Source organism: Stegastes partitus, unplaced genomic scaffold (genome assembly GCF_000690725.1).
Source record: "Stegastes partitus isolate 25-593 unplaced genomic scaffold, Stegastes_partitus-1.0.2 Scaffold293, whole genome shotgun sequence".
NCBI lineage: Eukaryota > Metazoa > Chordata > Actinopteri > Pomacentridae > Stegastes > Stegastes partitus.
Genome location: NW_007578024.1, coordinates 27,483 through 47,628, shown reverse-complemented (window position 1 = coordinate 47,628; position 20,146 = coordinate 27,483). Strand labels below are relative to the sequence as shown.

At 44.2% G+C, this 20,146-nt stretch overlaps 1 protein-coding gene across 1 annotated transcript; it reads left to right on the top strand.

The window, feature by feature from the left end:
- The first annotated feature begins 123 nt into the window (after positions 1-123).
- Positions 124-12,372, top strand: sall1a (spalt-like transcription factor 1a). The gene is made up of 3 exons (XM_008282997.1): positions 124-782; positions 6,200-9,609; positions 10,700-12,372. Exons 1-3 carry the CDS (start codon positions 710-712, stop codon positions 11,138-11,140), a joined length of 3,924 nt encoding a protein of 1,307 aa, XP_008281219.1. The 5' UTR covers positions 124-709; the 3' UTR covers positions 11,141-12,372.
- The last annotated feature ends 7,774 nt before the right edge of the window (positions 12,373-20,146 follow it).

The following is a 20,146-nucleotide window of genomic DNA, read 5'->3' as shown; positions in this document are numbered from 1 at the left end:
GGTGTCATTTACGCACGGAACATGCTGGCGCGACGCTGCGTTTTAGCGCACCGGGAGTCTCGCTTCAAACTCTTCAGAGAGTAGGTGTCGGTGCGCAACACAACAAGAGCTGAATTACAACGATCCTGCCTGATGCGAGAGCGGAGGACGGACTACCGAGTTGTTTGAGAGAAGGAAAAGTTTGTTTGGAGATCGCGGAGGTTTGTGAGCGTCCCGTCAGTTCCACATCTACAGGAGGAGAGAGAGAGGAGAAAAAAAGGACAGAAAAAAACTATGATCTGTGCTCGATCAATGTGAAAGATTGAAAGATACTGTCGCAGGCATGGACTCGAGACGCTGACATCCCCCCTGTAGTAGTCGAGATAAGCTTTGACTTGGCTAACAGAAGGGGTTAAACCGTATCTAAAGGGAGTTTGGAAAACCCAGCCTTTCTTCCCCATACGGATCAACTCATTGGGTGGGAGCTGAGAGAGAGACAAGAGTCCCCAGCAAATCAGGAGCTAATTGATTAAAGAGACTTCATTTGAATAGGAGGGAGGCTGGCGAGGTGCCAATCGCCTTTCAAAGAAGCCCCCCGTATGATTAATCGCAGAGCATTATTGATAATCATAACGGGGCACATGCGCGGTGGATGGGCTCGATTTACGTAATTTTTGAGAAGGTTTTGTAGTCATTTTTTTATTCTTTGCCTGCTGATGTGCCAGCCAGCATGTCGCGGAGGAAACAAGCGAAGCCGCAACACTTCCAATCCGACCCTCATCTGCCTTTATCGGAGCACAATGGTGAGTCCAAGTAACCTATCGCTGCTTTTATCCAAGCACCTCGAATTTCTCACACTTTTGGAGGTGTTTTAAGACGCCTGAGCGCAAAGCAGACCGGTAAAGGTGATACTTAGAACTGAGCTGATAGTTTTTCTTTCTTTCTTTGTAAATTCCATCGTCTTCGTGATGGAAGTCTGTTCGACTTTTTCCACAAAACTTAATACTCCGGATTTCTTCACATTCACTTTATTCCAGTTTTTAAAAGAATTTAAAATCACTTTTTTATTATTATATTGTATTTTCTACGTTAAAGACTCCGTTATCGGTTTTTATACAAACTCGACTATCGTTAAATAAATAAGTTCACAAAATCACAGTTTCTTCGGGTTTGCGCTTCATGCGTGCGTTAAAAGTTTCCAAACTTTTCGTCTCACCTTCAGCTTTAAATCCTGATTTTAAACTATCGTAGGAACTCTCCTATATTCGCTACCCGGTGTAGTTTTCGCTCCTCTCGGATGTTTCCTTGCGTTCTGTGTCGGTGCGTCGACATGGACCACCCTGTCGCTCCTGCCCGGACTCCAACTTTTCCTGAGTCCCCGGACACACAGATTCCTCCTTCCGTGTGTCTCAGTCCTTATAAACTAATACAGCGTTTTCTCTCTTTAAAACTAATAATAATATAAAATGAAAATCAGTTTCAGTGAGTCAGGGCTTGTTTGCGCACTCGTGTGTTTTATTTGCTGTAGGTTGGATGAAAGAAGAGCAAACTGCTCCAGAGCGTAAACGAACAAACATCTTCCCCACATTCAGAAACGGTCTCTTCACTTCACTCATCCTTTAGCACAAATAGCAGCGTTTCGAAGTTCAGTCGTGCTCACGCTGAGACACGGACACACAAACACACACCCGATTTCTGTTTTATTACAAAATACAGGATAGTTTTCTGACCAAAAAAAAAGGGCTGGTTCATTTTTTATTAGTGCGTTTTAGGCCATCAGGACTCGTGTATCTTGATGCTTTATAAATATTACAACTACATTGCTTCGTGCGTAAAGTCTCGCTTTTACCAGTATAAAGTTGTGGATAAAATGTGAAATGAGTTTGTACAAAGTGGCGTTCAGAGGTGCAAATCCAGAAGTGTGCACTGAGCTCTGAGTTTCAAAGAGCAGCAAACCCCGTAAAGCTGCACGTAATTGTAAATTGTTTCCTTTTTGCTGAAAAGACGATTTTTACGCAAATAAAAACTTGAGTAAAGCTCCAGTGTGATAAGAATAAAGGATAACTACAGCAAGACTTGGATTTCGTTGCAGAGCGTTGCTTTGCAGCGTGAATTTTTGTTGACCGACTTTTCTATCTAGAAAATAATCGTGACTTTTATTTTGTGTAATTCCCAAAAAATATGTTTTAATTATAAGGAGGCTGAACTTGGTGCCGCTGTGCAGTGCGATCGAATTTAGCTGCGCAAAAATATATAATTTGAACATTTTGTTTTGTGAAAATAAATAACTAAATTACATGTCAAATAAAATAATACAAATCAAATGAAAAATAAATGTAATGTGTGCAAAGTAAATATAGTGAAGGCCACAGTGAGTTTCGTGCAGCTCATTTGAAATAAACACTTATTTCTTTCAGGAGAAGGTCGTGCATAGAAACGTATTTGCAACGTTTTTCACGTGATTTTTAGGAACTACATGATTAATGCAAAACCGAGTTAAATCCCGAGTGCTGTTTTTTTTCTGCATTTTTCTTTTAAATCTAATAAACCCAGAGTGATGAAGAGTCACTTTTGGCACCAGCCCTGGCAGACTGCAGAATTTCCCCATAATGCCCAATGCAGTGCCACATGTTAAGATAGTTGCAGTTTGTTTTGTGTGTAACTCTAAGAGTGGGGGCATGTTGTCTTCAGGTTCTGGGGGTATTTAGCTGAGACAGTGCTCATAATAAGAGTGTGTCTGCTGCAGAGTTGTGGTAGCCGGAAGTGAAACAGAAAGTCATTGTGTTTGTAGCTGAATATCAGTGATGCCAAGGGCCGTAGTTACTGGGAGGTCGGCGTGAGGGCCACAGAGGGTGGGATGTAGAGCTGTTTTAACCTTTGCCAGTGTCCCTCTGTGTGGAGGTGATCAGAGTTCAGGGCCCAGTGTGTTCCTCGCTGCCTCGCCACTGACCCTGTTGATCGGAGCTGCAGGCGGCCCAGCAAGGCCTCGGCGTTTTCTGAAAGTGTGTGTGGGACTGAGGCCTTATCAGTGTTGTGGCCATCCCCTGACGTCCTATCAGAGTGGCCCCCCTAGAGGGGAGATTGGCAGGGCAGCCCCCTTTACACTGTTGTTCCCTGCAAACACAGAGTGCAGTCAGTTGTCATTTTGCCAGTGTTTATGTGGTGTGAGTCTAGGTGTAGCCTGAAGGACTTGCTTTGCCTTTTTTTCCCTCCCCTTAAGCTTTAACCATGTCACCGGGGCAGAGCTTCTGAGATTTGAGTCTCGTCCTGGACCACGGCAGCTTTAGTGGAACCCCATCTAGTGTTCAGTGGGATGAGTCCTGAGGGCTGGAGACGATGTGAGCAGAAACCCTCCTGAAGTTACAAGTGTCAAGAGGCTCACAGAGGCCCCCTGCGAAAAAATAATGTAGGAACTCTCAAAGCTCTCCGTCAACTTTTTCGACTAATCCTCGCTTTCTTGTCTCTCATATTCAGACTTTGGTCAGTCTCTTCGAGGCTCTGTCCTCTTGCTCTTTGTCTTTCCTGACACCCTTTAGCCCTGCGCACTGCTTACATTGTGCTTTTGATGGCGATTCTATAGAAGTTTTACAGACTCCTTCTTCATACCAGCTTGACTTTATCTTAATTTTAATTCGAAGTTAATCCGTTCTATTTTGGGAATTAAGCCTAATGCTAGCATCTGCGCTGTTTGCTATACTGGTCTTATGTGGACAGTGGATTTGTAGTGAAGCATTGATTCAGTTTTGATCCTTTTTTATTGGTCCATCCAGTAAAGGAAGACAAAGTATTACAGAGTTTAAAGAGCAAATCTTTCGCCGTGTAAGCGCCGAAGATATTGATGACATGATTCTTATATTTTGCATCTGTAAGGGCCTTATTATCATTTTCTCCTCTCACAGTCCAAACTTAAGATAGAGTTAGAGAAGGGGACACTGTCCACTGCTGCATTGCACAATTTTGATGAAAATGCTTTGCTCCTCTGATCAGTCATATCGAAATGCACAATTTTTAAGGAAAATATGTGTCGTTTATTATCGCTGTAATTTTCTATTGTAATGATAGTTTTATTATCAGTATTATTAAATTTGCATGTTCAACATTGTATTATTAAATCTTTGTAGGATTTATTTTTAACTGTACGTGAATTATTAATTTTCATCTTTGGAAATTATTTTAATTAAAGAAACACACTCACACCATTTCATGAAGTATGTGTGTGAATGAAATTGTAAATTAATTCAATTTTAAAACACACTTATTGTTTCCAATCTGATATATGCATGGTGTGTAATGTATTTCTTTCCTGAGCTCACACCCACACACGTAAGTGCAAACACACATTTTATTTATGATTAACTCTGCATCTTCCGGAAGTTTGTGAAACAAGTTGTTGTTTTTTTCTTTATCTCTATTTGTATATTCTCCTATTTTCATCGCGCTCAGTGTCATATGATTGGATTTTTTTCACACTAATTTGTGTACAGTCAGCCTTGAGAGAAGAGGAAAAAGGTGTTTATTTAATCCTCACATTTCTCACACTATGAATCAAACACATTTTTTCAAAATTAACGCTCGGGGTGTAGGTAGGCGGGTGGGTGGAAAGGGGGATTTAACATGAAAAGTTATCATTAAAGTTGAGTCTTCCCTGTTTGCATGGTTTGGTGGTGTGAGGGCCAGGGTTTACTGTCATGGCAACTTTGCGTTATCTGATGTCTCTGAGCGGAGAAACATTGAGGGAGATAATCCCTGAATTAAACAGGATCTGCTTTGAGTCGACTGAGATGAGCAGGGCCAGGCTGTGCCGACGATCCCCGCCGCTCCCATGCTGCGCGAACAATGGGAAGGCATCCTGTCTCTCTGTGGGGCAGGGCTGCACTTCTCTGGGTTTCATTTGCAAATGAATTCTTGGCCCTGATGAAAGTGTTGAGGGGCCAGAGCCACAATGAAAGGGATTCATAGAGAAATGCAATTTGTAAATCAACTTGTATGTTAAATAGCGAGATTTTAGTGTGACAAAGAGGGAAGTGAATAAGGAAAGTCTGGAGCACAGCAGTGGCTCTGGGGGCAGGGTGTCGTCTTGCCTTTTCACTCCCCGACTCGTCCTGTTTATTAAAATGGAAAATTTTAAAAACCCGTCTCTGTGCGCATTTGAAAGGTGGTCGTTACTTTTGAATTGTTATCTGACCAACGGCAGAAGTTGCTGTGTCTGTGTTGCTTGTTCTGTGAGCTGGCGTGTCCAGTTTCTCAGTTTTGGCATGTTTGTGATGCATGCCTTCTGACGCACCGCCCTGCTCCTCAGTTTGCTTTAGTTTCCTTACTTATTCTTTCAAACATATTTTCTCTTTTCCGTTGCTTTTTTTTTCCCACAGTAATTTACATATGACTGCCTTTTCTGAGGTTGATAAAGTTTCAGAGGTCAAAGGTTTTTTCACAATTATGGAAGAAAAGTGGACTGACTCGAGAATTGATGGTATTTTTTTGTTGTTCTTTTCATTCGGTGGCGTAGATTTTAATCATGGCAAATAATTCATATCATATCCTTAAAATTAGTGGCATGATTTTCTTCTTTGTTTTGCTTTTATTGTGCTTGGTGTGTGCATGCAGCAGTCTGCATGCCACAGGCTCTGTTGTTCATGTCTCCCTGTGATTGCAGGCTGAGTGGATACAAATTAGTTTAGTGACATAGATAACCTGTCCAAGATGCCCATAGTTGGCTGAAAATGAGCAAAGTTGACAGCAAATTGAAAGTCTAATAAGTCCTTCAAATGCTTGATTTGCGCCGAGTGGACAAGTAGACTTTGAAGGGCATGGAATATAGGAAATCAATGCCTTGCTATGAAATTTCATTAAGACCCAATGTCCTCGCTTCACTCTATTCTATATTTTGATGGATTATCTGGAGAAAATGATTACCTTTGGTTGGGCTGATGAAACCCAGATGTACATCTTCAAAGATCACTTTTAAGCAATATTTGAGTAGTTCCCATTGATTTTGTATCCCCTCTTATCATGTTTCAGAGGCCACCGCATTGAATAAGGCCTTTTCTCATTTGTGTTGGCTTATTGTTGCCTTTCGATCGTTGTTTTTGTGAACACATCAAAAGGATAAGTGTAAAACTGATTAACTTAAGATTAACAACAATGGAATTTGAGGAGATAAAGCTGCTTCTTCAGCTGCAAAACATTTCTAATCACTAATCCTCTGTTTCCTCTTTTTCAGGGGACACAGGACTTTGCTCCGAGGAACCCCCCTGCAAGGAGTCAGACGCCCATGTCTGCAGCAGATGTTGTGCTGAGTTCTTTGAACTATCAGATCTCGAGGAACACCAGAAGAATTGCACTAAGAATCAGTTAGTTCTGATAGTGAATGAAAATCCTGCCTCCCCTGCCGGAACTTTCTCGCCTGGGTCTCCTCCCCATAATCCCGATGACCAGATGAATGACACAGCTAATAACACTGATCAAACAGAGTGCAGTGACCTTTTGGAGCCTAACACTCTTGAAAAAGACGAATCTATGGACGTGGATATTTCCGGAATGAGCAGTGGTCATGAAGAGGAAGGCAGTCACACAGAGAGCCGGAGCCCCATTAATACAGTCAGCAGCCATGCTAGCAGGGGCACGGCTGGCCCTGCTGTAGGTACTTCAGCTATCTCTGCCTCGCTACCTCAGCTCAGTAACCTAACTGAACTGGGGAACTTCTCAATGATCAACAGCAACGTCATAATTGAAAATCTGCAGAGCACCAAGGTGGCGGTGGCCCAGTTCTCCCAAGAAGCCCGTTCCACTGGGGGCCCCAGGGTGGCAGTACCGGCCCTGATGGAGCAGCTCTTAGCTCTACAACAGCAGCAGATCCACCAGCTGCAGCTTATCGAGCAGATTCGCCATCAGATACTGCTTCTGGCCTCCCAGTCCCCAGAAATGCAGGTACCCCCAACTTCTGCTCCAGGCACAATGGGGCCTGCTGCCAGCCCACTGACCACACTCAGCTCACATCTCTCCCAACAGCTGGCTGCAGCCGCAGGCCTAGCACAGAACCTGGCCAGTCAGTCAGCCAGTATTAGCAGCCTAAAGCAGCTGGCTGCAGCAGCACAGCTACCTCAGTCCAACCCAAGCAGCAGTGAGACATCTCAGAACGTTACCACACTGGGGCCATCGACAGTCAATCAGCCCCAGTCCTCTGACAAGAGGCCGAGTCACATGAGCAGCCTCCACTCTCAGCTAAGCAACTCCTCACTAGCTAAGTCATCAACGCCAGCATTTGGAATAGGTAGCTTGTTAAGCTCTGCAGTGAATCCCCTTCTACCTCAGCCCCCTCCTGGAAACCCCATGTTCTCCAGCTCTCTGCCCAGTGTTGGCACCACCGTAGAGGACCTCAACTCTTTAGCAGCTTTGGCCCAGCAGAGGAAAGGCAAGCCGCCAAATGTCACTTCATTTGAGCACAAGAGCAGCTCCGACGATGCTTTCTTCAAACATAAGTGCAGATTTTGTGGCAAGGTGTTTGGGAGTGACAGTGCCTTGCAAATCCACCTGCGTTCTCACACTGGCGAGAGACCGTACAAGTGTAACATCTGTGGCAACCGCTTCTCCACCCGTGGTAACCTGAAGGTGCATTTCCAGCGTCATAAAGAAAAATACCCACACATCCAGATGAATCCCTATCCTGTTCCTGAGCATTTAGACAACATACCAACAAGCACCGGCATTCCCTATGGCATGTCTATGCCCCCTGAGAAGCCTGTCACTAGCTGGCTGGACAGCAAACCCGTTTTGCCCACTCTCACGTCCTCAGTCGGCATGCTGCTGCCACCAACCATGCCGAGCCTGCCACACTTCATCAAAAAGGAAGACCATTCAATAGCCATAACTAGCCCGTCTGTTACTGCAAAGAGTGACTCAGGTGCTGCTGAGCCATCAGCTAAAAGTAATGATGGAGTGTCTGAAGAGGGTGAAGGTGCAACTTTGCCTACCTCAAATGGAAAAACTGAAGACGGCAGCCACTCCTCAGGCTTCATGACAAATGTGAGCTCTGCCTCAGAGAGCGCTACTGAGTACACAACATCTAACAGCCCCCCCATGATGACCAACCCGCTCATGCCTCTCATGTCTGATCAGTTCAAGGCTAAGTTCCCCTTTGGAGGCATTCTGGATCCTCTCCAGGGGTCAGAAACTTCCAAACTGCAGCAGCTTGTGGAGAACATTGATAGGAAGGTGACGGACCCAAACGAATGTGTCATCTGCCACCGGGTGCTGAGCTGCCAAAGTGCTCTCAAAATGCACTATCGCACTCACACTGGGGAAAGGCCCTTCAAGTGTAAAATCTGTGGCAGGGCGTTTACCACCAAGGGAAATCTGAAGACCCACTACAGCGTCCATAGGGCCATGCCTCCTCTTAGAGTCCAACACTCCTGCCCTATTTGTCAGAAGAAGTTCACAAATGCTGTGGTTCTACAGCAGCATATTCGCATGCACATGGGTGGGCAGATCCCCAACACCCCTCTGCCAGAGAGTTATCCAGAGTCCATGGCCTCTGACACTGGCTCATTTGATGAGAGAAACTTTGACGATCTGGACAACTTCTCTGATGACAACATTGAGGGAATGGAGGAGGGCCCAGATAGCAGTGTGCCGGACACACCCAGGTCAGCTGATGCTTCCCATGACAGTCTATGTAACTCCCCGGTTCCCCCTGAAATGGCTAGCCTGGAGGGGCAAGAGAAGAGTGGCCAAGAGCATGCCAATAATAATGAAATGGAGGTGCTACACGCCAGCCAAATGAAGGCTACTGCAAATGGCTTAGCTGAGGGGGATTGCCTCACCAATGACTCCTCGTCTCTGGGAGGGGATGTTGAAAGCCAAAGCGCCGGGAGTCCAGCTGTGTCAGAATCTACCTCCTCCATGCAGGCGCCATCCCCCACTAGCATGCATCTGCAACCACGTAAATCCCCCAGCCTCGAAGAAAGGCACCACAGGGCCTTATCCTTGGACCACACCGGTGCAGGCCTCTTGCACTCTCACCCCTCTAACATCGGAGCGCTGGACCTGACGTCTGTCAATCCTTCAAAAGACCCTCTGGGCATGATATTCCCCTTCCGTGAGCGTAGCACCATCAAGAACACATCCTGTGACATCTGTGGGAAGACCTTTGCTTGTCAGAGTGCCTTGGACATTCACTATCGAAGCCATACCAAAGAAAGACCATTTATTTGCACGGCATGCAACAGGGGTTTCTCCACCAAGGGCAACCTCAAGCAGCACATGTTAACCCATCAAATGAGAGACCTGCCCTCACAGCTCTTTGAGCCATCAAATACCAGCCTGTCCTCCAGCCCAACACCTTCCCTCCTCTCTGTTGGCTCTCTTAAACCAGAGGTCAACGGCTTCCTCCATAGCCTCCACCCAGAGAACAAGGACATGCCCTCGGGTTTAGTCACATCGTCTGCCTCCACCTCTCCAGTGCTCTCCGCTGCTCCGCCACGGAGGACGCCCAAGCAACACTTCTGCAACACCTGCGGGAAATGTTTCTCCTCCTCCAGCGCTCTGCAGATCCACGAGAGAACCCACACAGGGGAGAAACCCTTCGCCTGCAGCATCTGTGGTCGAGCATTCACCACCAAAGGAAACCTCAAGGTAAATGTCGAAACACCCAGAAAGCTGTTGGTCTCCTAAAAGTTTGTGCGTGAGAACGTTGGTGAAAAATGAGTCTCGGAGCTGCTATTTAGTTTTTATATGGCATGTCAGTGCACTAGGCATCAAGAGGTAGTAATGTTCTATAATTAATGAAAGGAGCAGCTTTGTGAGAAAAAAAAAATACCTTAGTGGAAAGGCTGAATCACTCAACTAATATGATTATTGGGGAGGAATTCCAGAATGCGATCGGCGAAGAATGATTCCGTGCACTGAATGAATTATCAGAGGTAATCACTGTGAGCGAGGCCTGTCTGTATTTTTCCATAACGGATTCTGTGAAAAATGTCACAGGCCTAAATAATTAAGAGAAGGGTCTGCTCAGTGGTCTACAGAAAGCTGGGGAAATCATGCCGACTTAATATAAAATCATGTTGGTTATTTTTAAGCAAGACAAGAGAGGAATTTAGGATACATGTTAATTTTTAAAGATCGTAGTAAATCAAGCTGTAGCTGTTGGTTGATACTGATCTTACACCGAGATATTTGTTTCTAATTAAACCCGCCTCACCACAGTGAACACAGTGAAGCTTCTTCACATTTTTTGCTAAAAGTTGTGTGTAAATTACATTAAAATACATTTTTTTAGATGCATCAGGGATGATAAATGAGAAAAAAAATGCTGTCCTTCTTTTAAAAGGGGTTTGGGCAGAGGTGAAATGTCACATTTAATCCTGGCTGCAGCAATGAAACTGGACAGTGTAATTTTAGCTCAACCCGTGTGGTCCCCTTGTGAGATGAGCAAATTAAAGTTTAGATTAAACAGCATGTATCAAGTGTTGCCAAAATAAGATGTTTACACCGTGTTGGTACCTCTCACAGCGGAGTCAGCTAACCGGTCTGCTGCTCTCAGGGTGTGAAGCTATTTTAATTCACAGTCGAGCATTATTATTATTTTTTCCATTGCATCATCTCATGTGCAGCTCTTATGGCCCAGTTTGTAAACATCACTAATTTTCATCCCTCTCGTTGCTCTGTCTCTCTCCTCCCTTCCTTTTATTCCCTCCTCTCTCCTCCCTCTCTGTCTGTGTAGGTTCACATGGGCACACACATGTGGAACAGTGCTCCTGCCAGACGTGGCCGCAGGCTCTCCGTGGACGGGCCAATGGCCTTCCTGGGCACCAACCCAGTCAAGTTTCCCGAGATCTTCCAGAAGGACATGGCATCGAGGGCGAGCAACGGGGACCCGGCCAGTTTCTGGAACCAGTACGCTGCAGCCTTCTCCAACGGCCTGGCAATGAAGACAAATGAAATCTCTGTCATCCAGAATGGAGGCATCCCACCCATGTCAGGCAGTGTGGGGAATGGGGGCAGCTCTCCTATAGGCGGCCTGACAGGCAGCCTAGACAAGCTACACAGCACGGAGCCCAATGCCGCTCTGGCTGGCCTGGAGAAAATGGCCAACACAGAGAACGGGGCCCACTTCCGGTTCACACGCTTCATGGAGGACAATAAAGAAATTGTCACCAATTAGAGTGTATGTCCTCGTGCTGGCAACAGCCACGTGAAGATGCCTAAAGGCAAACTGTACACATATGTAGACACACAGAAGAAGAGAAAGGAAGAGAACAAGACAGGGACAAAATCAACTGAACTGCTTTGCTCGCCATTGAAATCTTTACGAACATGAGTGTGAAGACAAGTTGCTTTTTTTTGTACAATGTACATGTTATAGTTTTAAGGAGCTTATTTATTAGTGATTATAACCTTGCTTGAAACCAAGTGGAAGCATTAACAGTTAGGTTTTGTTTATTTTAAAGCCAGAATGGGTATGTATGGGTGCTTTAAAAATGTGCTTTTGAAAACTTAGAATATCTGGTTAGATAACTTTACCTTGGCATTAAGTTATTTTCTGTCTGTAGTAGCTATAACCGAACTGTCTATGTTCATGTGATGCATTAGCCCTGTAATAAGCAAACAGACTTGCTGTAAATAATGTACACTGATCTTCTGTAGATGGTCTAACATCTGTGTGTTCATTCCCCCCTCCTCCCCTCATCGAAACAAAACAATGAAATTCAGGCAAGGGACTAAATGATGTGGTAGTTCCTCTCTTTCCAGTTGTTATTTACCTTTATCTTATTTAAGTATGACAAAACGTTGAAGTTTGCTACATTTCAAGGGTTTCTTTAGTGTTAACTTGTTTTGTTGTTACCGTGTCCGTGTATTGTACTTTCTACTTTTTGTTTACTTCCATATTCTTTACCCTCATTTTTTTTTTTTTTTGTTCTATTTTGATGTTATTGAGAGCAAGACAGTCACTAAGAGGGGAACATTCGGTCTGGCCTGTTTTCCTGCTTTCTGGAACTGAGGCAGCCAATCAAGTGAGAAGGATTCTCTTTTTAGTTTCTCAGCTGGATTTCCACGTTGCTGCTATGTCCCAGCATCCTCACTGACATCAAGTGCAAAGTTACGTGTTGAAGCTTCTGTAAATACGGTCAGATGTGGAAATACAAACTCCCTCGCAAAGAAAATGTACATAAAGCTCACACAAGAAGTCCATCATGGCCAGGGGACAAAATGATAGTGTTTTTATAAATATAAATATATATCGGGTTTGACAACCTTCGGACTGTTACATGCACTTTCTTGGAAAGTTGGAAGATCTTTATGGGTCCAGTTTCTCTACACTTTAATACCTACTAACAACTAAGATACTGTAATTCTTTACTCTAATAATCAAATACATCAGTTTTCCAAAAGAAACAATGTGTGTTTGTGTGGTTTTATTTTAATCGTGTCGCAACAATTTTCCAAACTTTTTTTTTTTTTTTAAAGCAGAAATAAAAATAAAAACATCTCTATTTGACTTTTGCGTAATTGGTGCTGGTTGCGCTGCGCTGTTCTGTCCGTGCGCGCTGACGCACAGCAGTGGATGGAGTCAGTGGTGAATTTAAAAAAAAAAAAAGAAATCGCACTTATAAACATATTTTCCTTCGCCAGCCTCTGAACGCACAGATGAATGTCTAATCCTCGGAATCAAGTGGATTGGAGGCTTTTTACGCGTCAAGGAAAATGTATTTATACTCCCATAAATAAGATTGTAATAAAATTAAAAAGCGGCGAAACCAGATTCTTTTTGTCTGGAGCACATATTTAAGCACAAATCAGCATTAACACTGTTAAGGTGTCGGCGTTTTATATGTCTTTGGAAGATTCTTTTTTTTTTCTACGTTTCATTAAGAGCGCGACGGTGTAATTAATTACTTCAAAGCTCCGAAAGAAGTTGTCGAAAACGATCACACGGTTATCCGTGTAAAGCTTTTGACGGTTTTTTAAAGGCGTTTGCTTTGCATTTTCTTTTTTTTTTATTATTCAAACTGAAAATTTTCCTCTTTTGTATTTCAACAGCTGCATTTAATTTAACACATCGTTGCACATCCTGCAATACAGGATCTGTTAATTTCTGTCCAGCATCCTCGGCGCTGCGCTCTCTCTCTCTCCTCCTCTCCACAAAGCCCAAATCCCCAATATTTACGTTTTAGATTTCAAGACGTCGGAGCTAAATGATCCTTGCCCACAGTGCCTGTTTTCTTTTTAACGGTCACATCTGCTCCGCTGAGCTGTGTTTGTGCAGCACATCGGCTTCAAGAGAGATTCCTTCAAAGGACAGAAAGAAAAACAAAACTGATTCACATTCCTGCCTAATTATGACAAATACTTCTTATTCTAAATCTGATTTATGTACAACATTTTGTGTTATTATTATTATTATTATTATTATTATTATTATTATTATTATTATTATTATTGTATACATTATTTTATTATAATTAATAATCTAATTCAATATATCAAAAATGCATTTCCAACCCATTAGATGATTAATCCTGAGCCTGCAGTCATACTTCTAGCCTCGGCTGAATTAGCTGTACTTTAACCATGTATGTTGTTGGATAAAGCTCTGATCTTCTCCCATGCGTGCTGCTCACAGGTGGGGACGTACAGGAGAACATACATGCTTTATCTCTGTGTGAGTCATCCCACCACTAAGCATGCACTGGGCTGCTGCCTCTCGGCTCCTTGCTTAAGTATCGATTGAGCTGTGCAGTATTACAGAAACACTTGAATCTCAGGTGGCAGGAATGTGTACAATTGATCTCTTCCACTGTGGCTCCCAGCAGTGGCTTTTTGCTCCACAACACAGAGCACCACAGGAAGAGCCGGGCGAACACACTGAAACACAATCGCTACAGACTAAGAGGGGCTGTCCCAGTCTGCCCTGCTCACTGTCACAATTTATTGTGGTGCTGTGAGTCTCGTCCAGCGCTCTGCAGCTCCACTGACACTCTGTGCTTTCAGACTGCACAAGACTGTATCCACTATATTAAATTATAAGCACATTTCGCAGCAGCACAAACAGACACACACATACCTACGTATTTGGATTTATTTTTGACATCCTCTCTAATGTTTTTTTTATTTTAGGGGTTCCAGTTATTTTTTTTTTCTTCCTCATTTGAGCTAAATGGCTTGATGGCCTTTTTGCTGCAGCGTCTGGAGAGAATGGGAACCATCAGCAAAGAAACATTACTCTCTTTAGCTGTAAGCCACTCCTGTCCACTTACTGTACACTTGAAGGTTCATTAAAGGGTTGGCTTCAAGTAAAGGCTGTGTGCACAGCTGCCACGCTGCAAAAGAGAAATAAAATCATTTGTTTCCAGGCTGAGTTAACTCGTGTCGAATTCTTTCATACACACATTTCTGTAACTCTAAATAGGAATCAAATCATTTATAATATTTTTCCAGTGCTTTTAAAGGATTTGGCTATTTGGATATCAAGCAATGAATGAAACTAAATGCCTTTATGAAATTGTGACGTCATTTTTAAAACTGAAAAAAGGAATTTCTCATCATACATCATGGTGTAGGAGATGCTTTGCTGCTTTAAGTCTGCCAACGTGTCAGCAAGTTTAAGTGGGTCATGTGGTGTGTGTGTGTTCACTCTAATCTGTCAGGAGAAAAAAAACAAAAAGCAACAAATCAAGAAACAAACAAGTCTTTCTTGGTGTCCAGCTCGAGTCAACCGAGAAGTTAAATCTGTTTAATATCTCCTCACATGTTCCCTCTGCTGTCCTTCAGGTCAGGCCGGGATGAAGCTGCACGGAGGCGATCTTGGGAAGCCGGAGCGCCCCCCCTCCCACATCTTTTCCGCCTGGTGCTGTCAGCCCTCCTGAGTCGATACAAACCGTAGCCTGGGGCCCGGCCTGGACTCCCCACTGAGGTTCTGGCCTACCGCTGGGAGATCAAAGACCCACCGAGAACAATGGAGAGTCGGCCGAGGTTCACTTTCCCTGGATGCTCCACCACACCTGCCCACGCTGTCAATCACACTCAGGTGATGGTCCTGCTCAGAGAACACCGCTCTGTAATAACATACCTCTGTGGTGTTTAACACATGTTCACGTAGGAATAAAAACTACGTCCAACGGTCATTGATTTAGTGATTTTTTATTTTTATTTTTTTAAACTCTAATATGTGCTTCTGACTGTTTAATGAGCTTTTATCTGTCAGTGTCATGAACCAACAGTCTCTCTGTGCCTTTCATTTCCCTAACATGGCCTGAAATCGCATTTTTTTTTTCTTTTTGTATGTTTGTAAAAGTCTAATTTGTGTTGTCATTTTCCTCCAGCCATTCCACGCTGCTTTTATCTTCCTGTGGTTCTCGTCGGGCTTCCTGTGGAAAATGGAGGCTGTTTGCGACGTGTACACAGCTGCTCTGAAGACAAGACCTCCACGTCGTACGTACAAACACCGAGCAGTGCTTTACAGGACTGTGCACTCCTTACACGATCACAGAGGAGCATTCAAAGTGTTGCAGGTAATATTCATCTGCCAAGAACTTGACTCCCGTTTGTTCTACATGTAAGTCCTGCTTTGGACTTCTGAGGGTTTGGAGTTTTTCTTTGCATGGTTTATTTTTATGGCACAGCAATCTGGAAACTATCCAAATGTCAAGGTCGTTTATCTTGCAGTTCATCCGCTCCTTGCCTTTTGTGCGGTGAGAAAGAGAGGCACAGGCCCATATTGCATTTCATGACCTATTGTGTCAAAGGAGTAGCCAGACAAACAGGTGGGAGCCCTAATGTGAGCTCTTCGTGGACCAGACTCACCAAACTTGAGGCTCCCTGGGCCATTCTTTAATAAGGCACTCATGCTTGCAGAACGGCCACAGAGCTCTGTTTCCCTCATCGTCAGATGGGAACCTTCAGGGATGCTAATGAACATACAGTGAGGGTTTGTCTCACGCACAGTGCTCCCGCTATCTGCGTCTCCCAGTTTATCATCACCGCTGAAATTGCAAGGCCGTTTTACTGGGCTTTTACAACAGGGGAGACATTTAGCCCATTGTGATGCTAATTCTTTAAAATTTGATGTCTAGGGTTTGTTCTTTCAGGTCAGCGTAGGTTTATGAGACCGGGTCTTTTGACGGAGTACAAGCACCTTTTTTGTTATCACAGAAAAACCTGCAGTCACGGGTTGTCCTCCTTGCCCCCAAAGGCAAATTTAATTTAATGTGCATTTCCATTTTAAGATGAATCACATGTTTCCTTGTTTTGTACAGTAGAATGGAGACAGATCGTCTTTCTTTGGTTTTAAAGAACAGCTTCCAGATTAAGTAGGCTGATTGTGGCCCTTTCACCATCAGAATTACGGTTGGTAACCCTAGCCAGGCCTGTCTGCTCTGGGGCTTAAACACACACACAGTTGGGGACACTCTCTGTTAATGTCATCTCACAGATTCAGTTTCCTCATCACAATCTTACCTCGAGTCCCACAACCTCTGACACATATTCTTATTCGTTCTCACAGTGTCAAAGCATGCTAGTGAGATGGAGAGATATTCAGCGGCAGCCGAATGAGATATTGATATTGAGAACATGTCGAGATGGGATGTCAGAGTGACTAGAAAGAAGCCCTTCAGACTCTTGTCAGGTGTGTTTGATTCCATAGGTGCACGGAGGAGATGTCTTGAGTTTATTGAATTTGTCATTTTCGGCCTGGGAGTGAAAAGGGCACCTGTGTGCTGCCGTAAGCCCCGGCGCCGGGACCGCCATCCGCATCACGCGATGACAGCTGATGTGCAGGGACAACCCTGAAGCAGTTGATTTTTTTTTTTTTCCTTTTTTGAAAGCAGTCCATCAGTCTCGGTGTACATTATTCATCAGGGAAACAGCTGAAAGGATATTTACTTTGTCAATTTTCTCATAAAGGCCTCCTCGGGAACAAAAAAAAAAAGTCACCCGGGGTTACTGCAAGAAAAACGTAGCTATTTCAGAGGCAGGTTCAGTGCTCTGCCAGTCTCAAATTGAAGACTGCTGTAGTTGTGGATACTGACCACCCACATCAGTGCAGGATCAAAGCAAAGGCCTGCTACCGTAGCTGAATATTCAGTGACCTTACTGGAGTGTGATGGGTTCTTCCACTCAGTCACTGACTGTGGGAAAATGTGGAAAGTCTGATAGAGATTTTGCTCTGTTTCACTGTCATTAACGGGATTTTGGGGCTGCTGTGTAGCGTATCTCTTGGTCCAGGATCACAGATCTGCCACCCACCTCTTTAAAAACTGCTCACTCCTTTAGTCAAGGTTGGCTTTCTCATTGGACATCTTGTTGTAGGCGAGAGGAAAGTGGTTTCCTCTGTGAAATGTGTAATCAAATGTAAGATAAGAAATGCATTAGGTCATGGCAATTCCCACAATGTTCTGTTTGATATGGAGATGCGTGTGTGTTCGTGTGTGTGTGTGTGTGTGTGTGGGTGGGTGTATAACTCAATTGCACCACCAGAGTTAGATGTCTGACTCCCACTGGGTCCCCCAGCGCTAAAAACGCATCACTCATCAGATTAAAGCATCCGCTAAATGGCATATGTTATGATTATGTGATTTCATTCATGCACGTGGAAGTGTGTGTGTGTGTGTGTGTGTGTGTGTTGTATATTGTGTCGCTGGTGTGGATCCTGTTTTTTTCTTTTGTTTTTTTGCGTACATGCCTTCCTCATGCTCAGTTAAGTCTGTGCCACCTGTGATTAATAAGAAATATCCCAGATCCAGCAGGTTAATGTTTAATCAATCAACTGGCAGAGAAGCCTCTAAATGGCCTAGTTTATTTTTAACCACTGCATCACATTAACAGCACCAAGGTCTTACGCAGCCAAAACTCATTATTTTTGCTTTCAGCTAATGTTTATCAATCCGTGGTGAGAATATTTTATACCCAGAGCCTGTGGGCTTGTTCTCCTCTCTGGATAAAGTGAGGGACATAATGTTCTGAAATTAAAGGACAGAATGGGATGATTTCAGGAGCTAAAATATCTCAGAACGAGGTCGACATGTACAGTAAGTGACGTGTAGAAATTCCAGCTCGTGTGTTCCACGGGGACAGTGGTGATATCATAAATCACTCTGTACTTATATTAGTAATATCTGTAACAGCGTGTGCTCCCTCTGCACTGTGAGCTGCTACTTGGCTGAAGCACCTGCGCTATGAAATCAACACCCCACTCAGCAATAATGCTCTCTGAGGCTTGGCCAGTTTACTAAATAATCGATCCAAATAAAAGCAGCAGATAAAATTGACTGACCCTCATATACTTAATTATTGCAGCTATTTGACCAAATAGCATTTTTCAGGATGCTGTGTGTCACAGGCCATCAATATTCCTTTAATCGCTGTTAGTTATTGCCCTACTTTGTTACTGCTGTGGATGGCCGGTCTCCAGTGGTCAGTTTGGCCCAGGGCAGGCAGGGAATGAGATGCTAAATGGTTGCGCAAACAATTTGATTATGCTGTTTAATTCCCGTCATATAGATCTGCCGGGCCTGCTGATGCACTCATTTCTGTGAGGCTGTACAGCAGAGTGCTGACCTGCCTGCCTCACACCACCGGGCCTGAAAGAGCTGCTTCTTCCCTCCATGACCTCAGGATCAATAGTGGCCGCTCTGTGGGTATGGACTGGTGTCTTGCAGGTTTCACCTCCGAACGCTAACCTTTGGGCTCGCCTATGAAGGAGCACTGTTCAACATCCAGCCTAAGCCGAAATGTTGAAAGGTCTAGCATGCTGCATTAATTACCTAGCTGAACTAAGGTGCTGTAATACAAGGAGAGCGGAGGGTTAACTCTCCCCGTTGAAACAGACCACCTCAGCCAAGTGAAAAATGAGAAATGAGCAGGGCAAGCTCTCAGACCCAGTTGCCCAGTTCCCAAAATTAACATTTCAATTCAAAACCAATAATAACGCATTGTGTCTGGCATGAATGAGTGCTGCTGCAAAGGGAAGGCGATACCTCCTGTTCCTGTGTCAATGAAAAAGCTCCTTCATCTTCTGCTAAAGGGCCCACACAGTCTGAGGTCAGCCAGTCAGCCTTGGTTACACTGCACAGGCATGCCTGGGAGGACGGCTCGAGCTTCCCGGTGCCTTTACAAAAGCCAGGAACTACGAACACACACACTCACACAGGCACATACACAGAAACACTCATGTCATGCTCTGCATGAAGTTGATGGCTCTTAAGTTTTGCCAAGCACTACTTAGCACTTTGAAAGAAAAGTACACTTTGTACGCTTTGAAATGAGTTGTAGTAACTAATTGCAATATCATATAACCATTTCTGCCCTGGCAGCATATTATGATTTGTAACATAATCGTTGTACGAGGGTAAATAATCTCAACATGTGCATTCCACTTGAGTTTTCTTCTACTGGCCTGTTTAAGCTGCATTCATGCAGTTGCGACACCTTATCTCCACGATATTCAGACAAAAAAACGTGTTATCTGGAGTGCTCATACTGTACGTCTCTGTTCATGTCAAACCCTCTGATATGCTCATTGACAGCAGATCCCAGGAAACTCAGGGGGGCCACAAGTGAGCACACTGTGTCGGGGGTTTTGGGCATCTTGGCTTTAGAGAATAGGATTGGAAGCCAGGCTCTGTGGCTGTGCCAAAAAGGTGTCAGAGCAGACCTCTGCTACAAGCTGCCCTCCATCACAGAGCAGATTACTCGTCTGGGAGGTGAGGCAGAGGGACACGGGGCAATTCCAAGAGAGTACTGTGGCTATTTCTACTGAGACTGAAGGAGAACCTGAATGCTGGCTGTCTGGTCCAAGTGATGTGAGCTGTGATAGTCTGAGTGATTCCCTGCATGTCCTGCACTCCTGCAGGCCGGAGGCTTGTCTGGGTGGGTTCATCTGACATAGCTGATGTTTCAGGTTTTAATGCTGACATTTTGTGTGTTCCAATGTAAACACACGGGTTAGGGACATTACTGTCGGAAAAATCAAGTCAAAATACTACACAGATGCTGTAGCAGGGCATGGTTAGACAGCTCTCTGAATCCTTTGCAGAATCTACAACATGTAGTTAAGGTGTCAAAAAGATTTCGGTGTTTCTCAGCATTTAGTAAGTAATTAACTGTGTAACTGAAGCAGCTATAACTACTGTTAAAACACCTGCAGCACAAAGAACCAAACTCATCGACA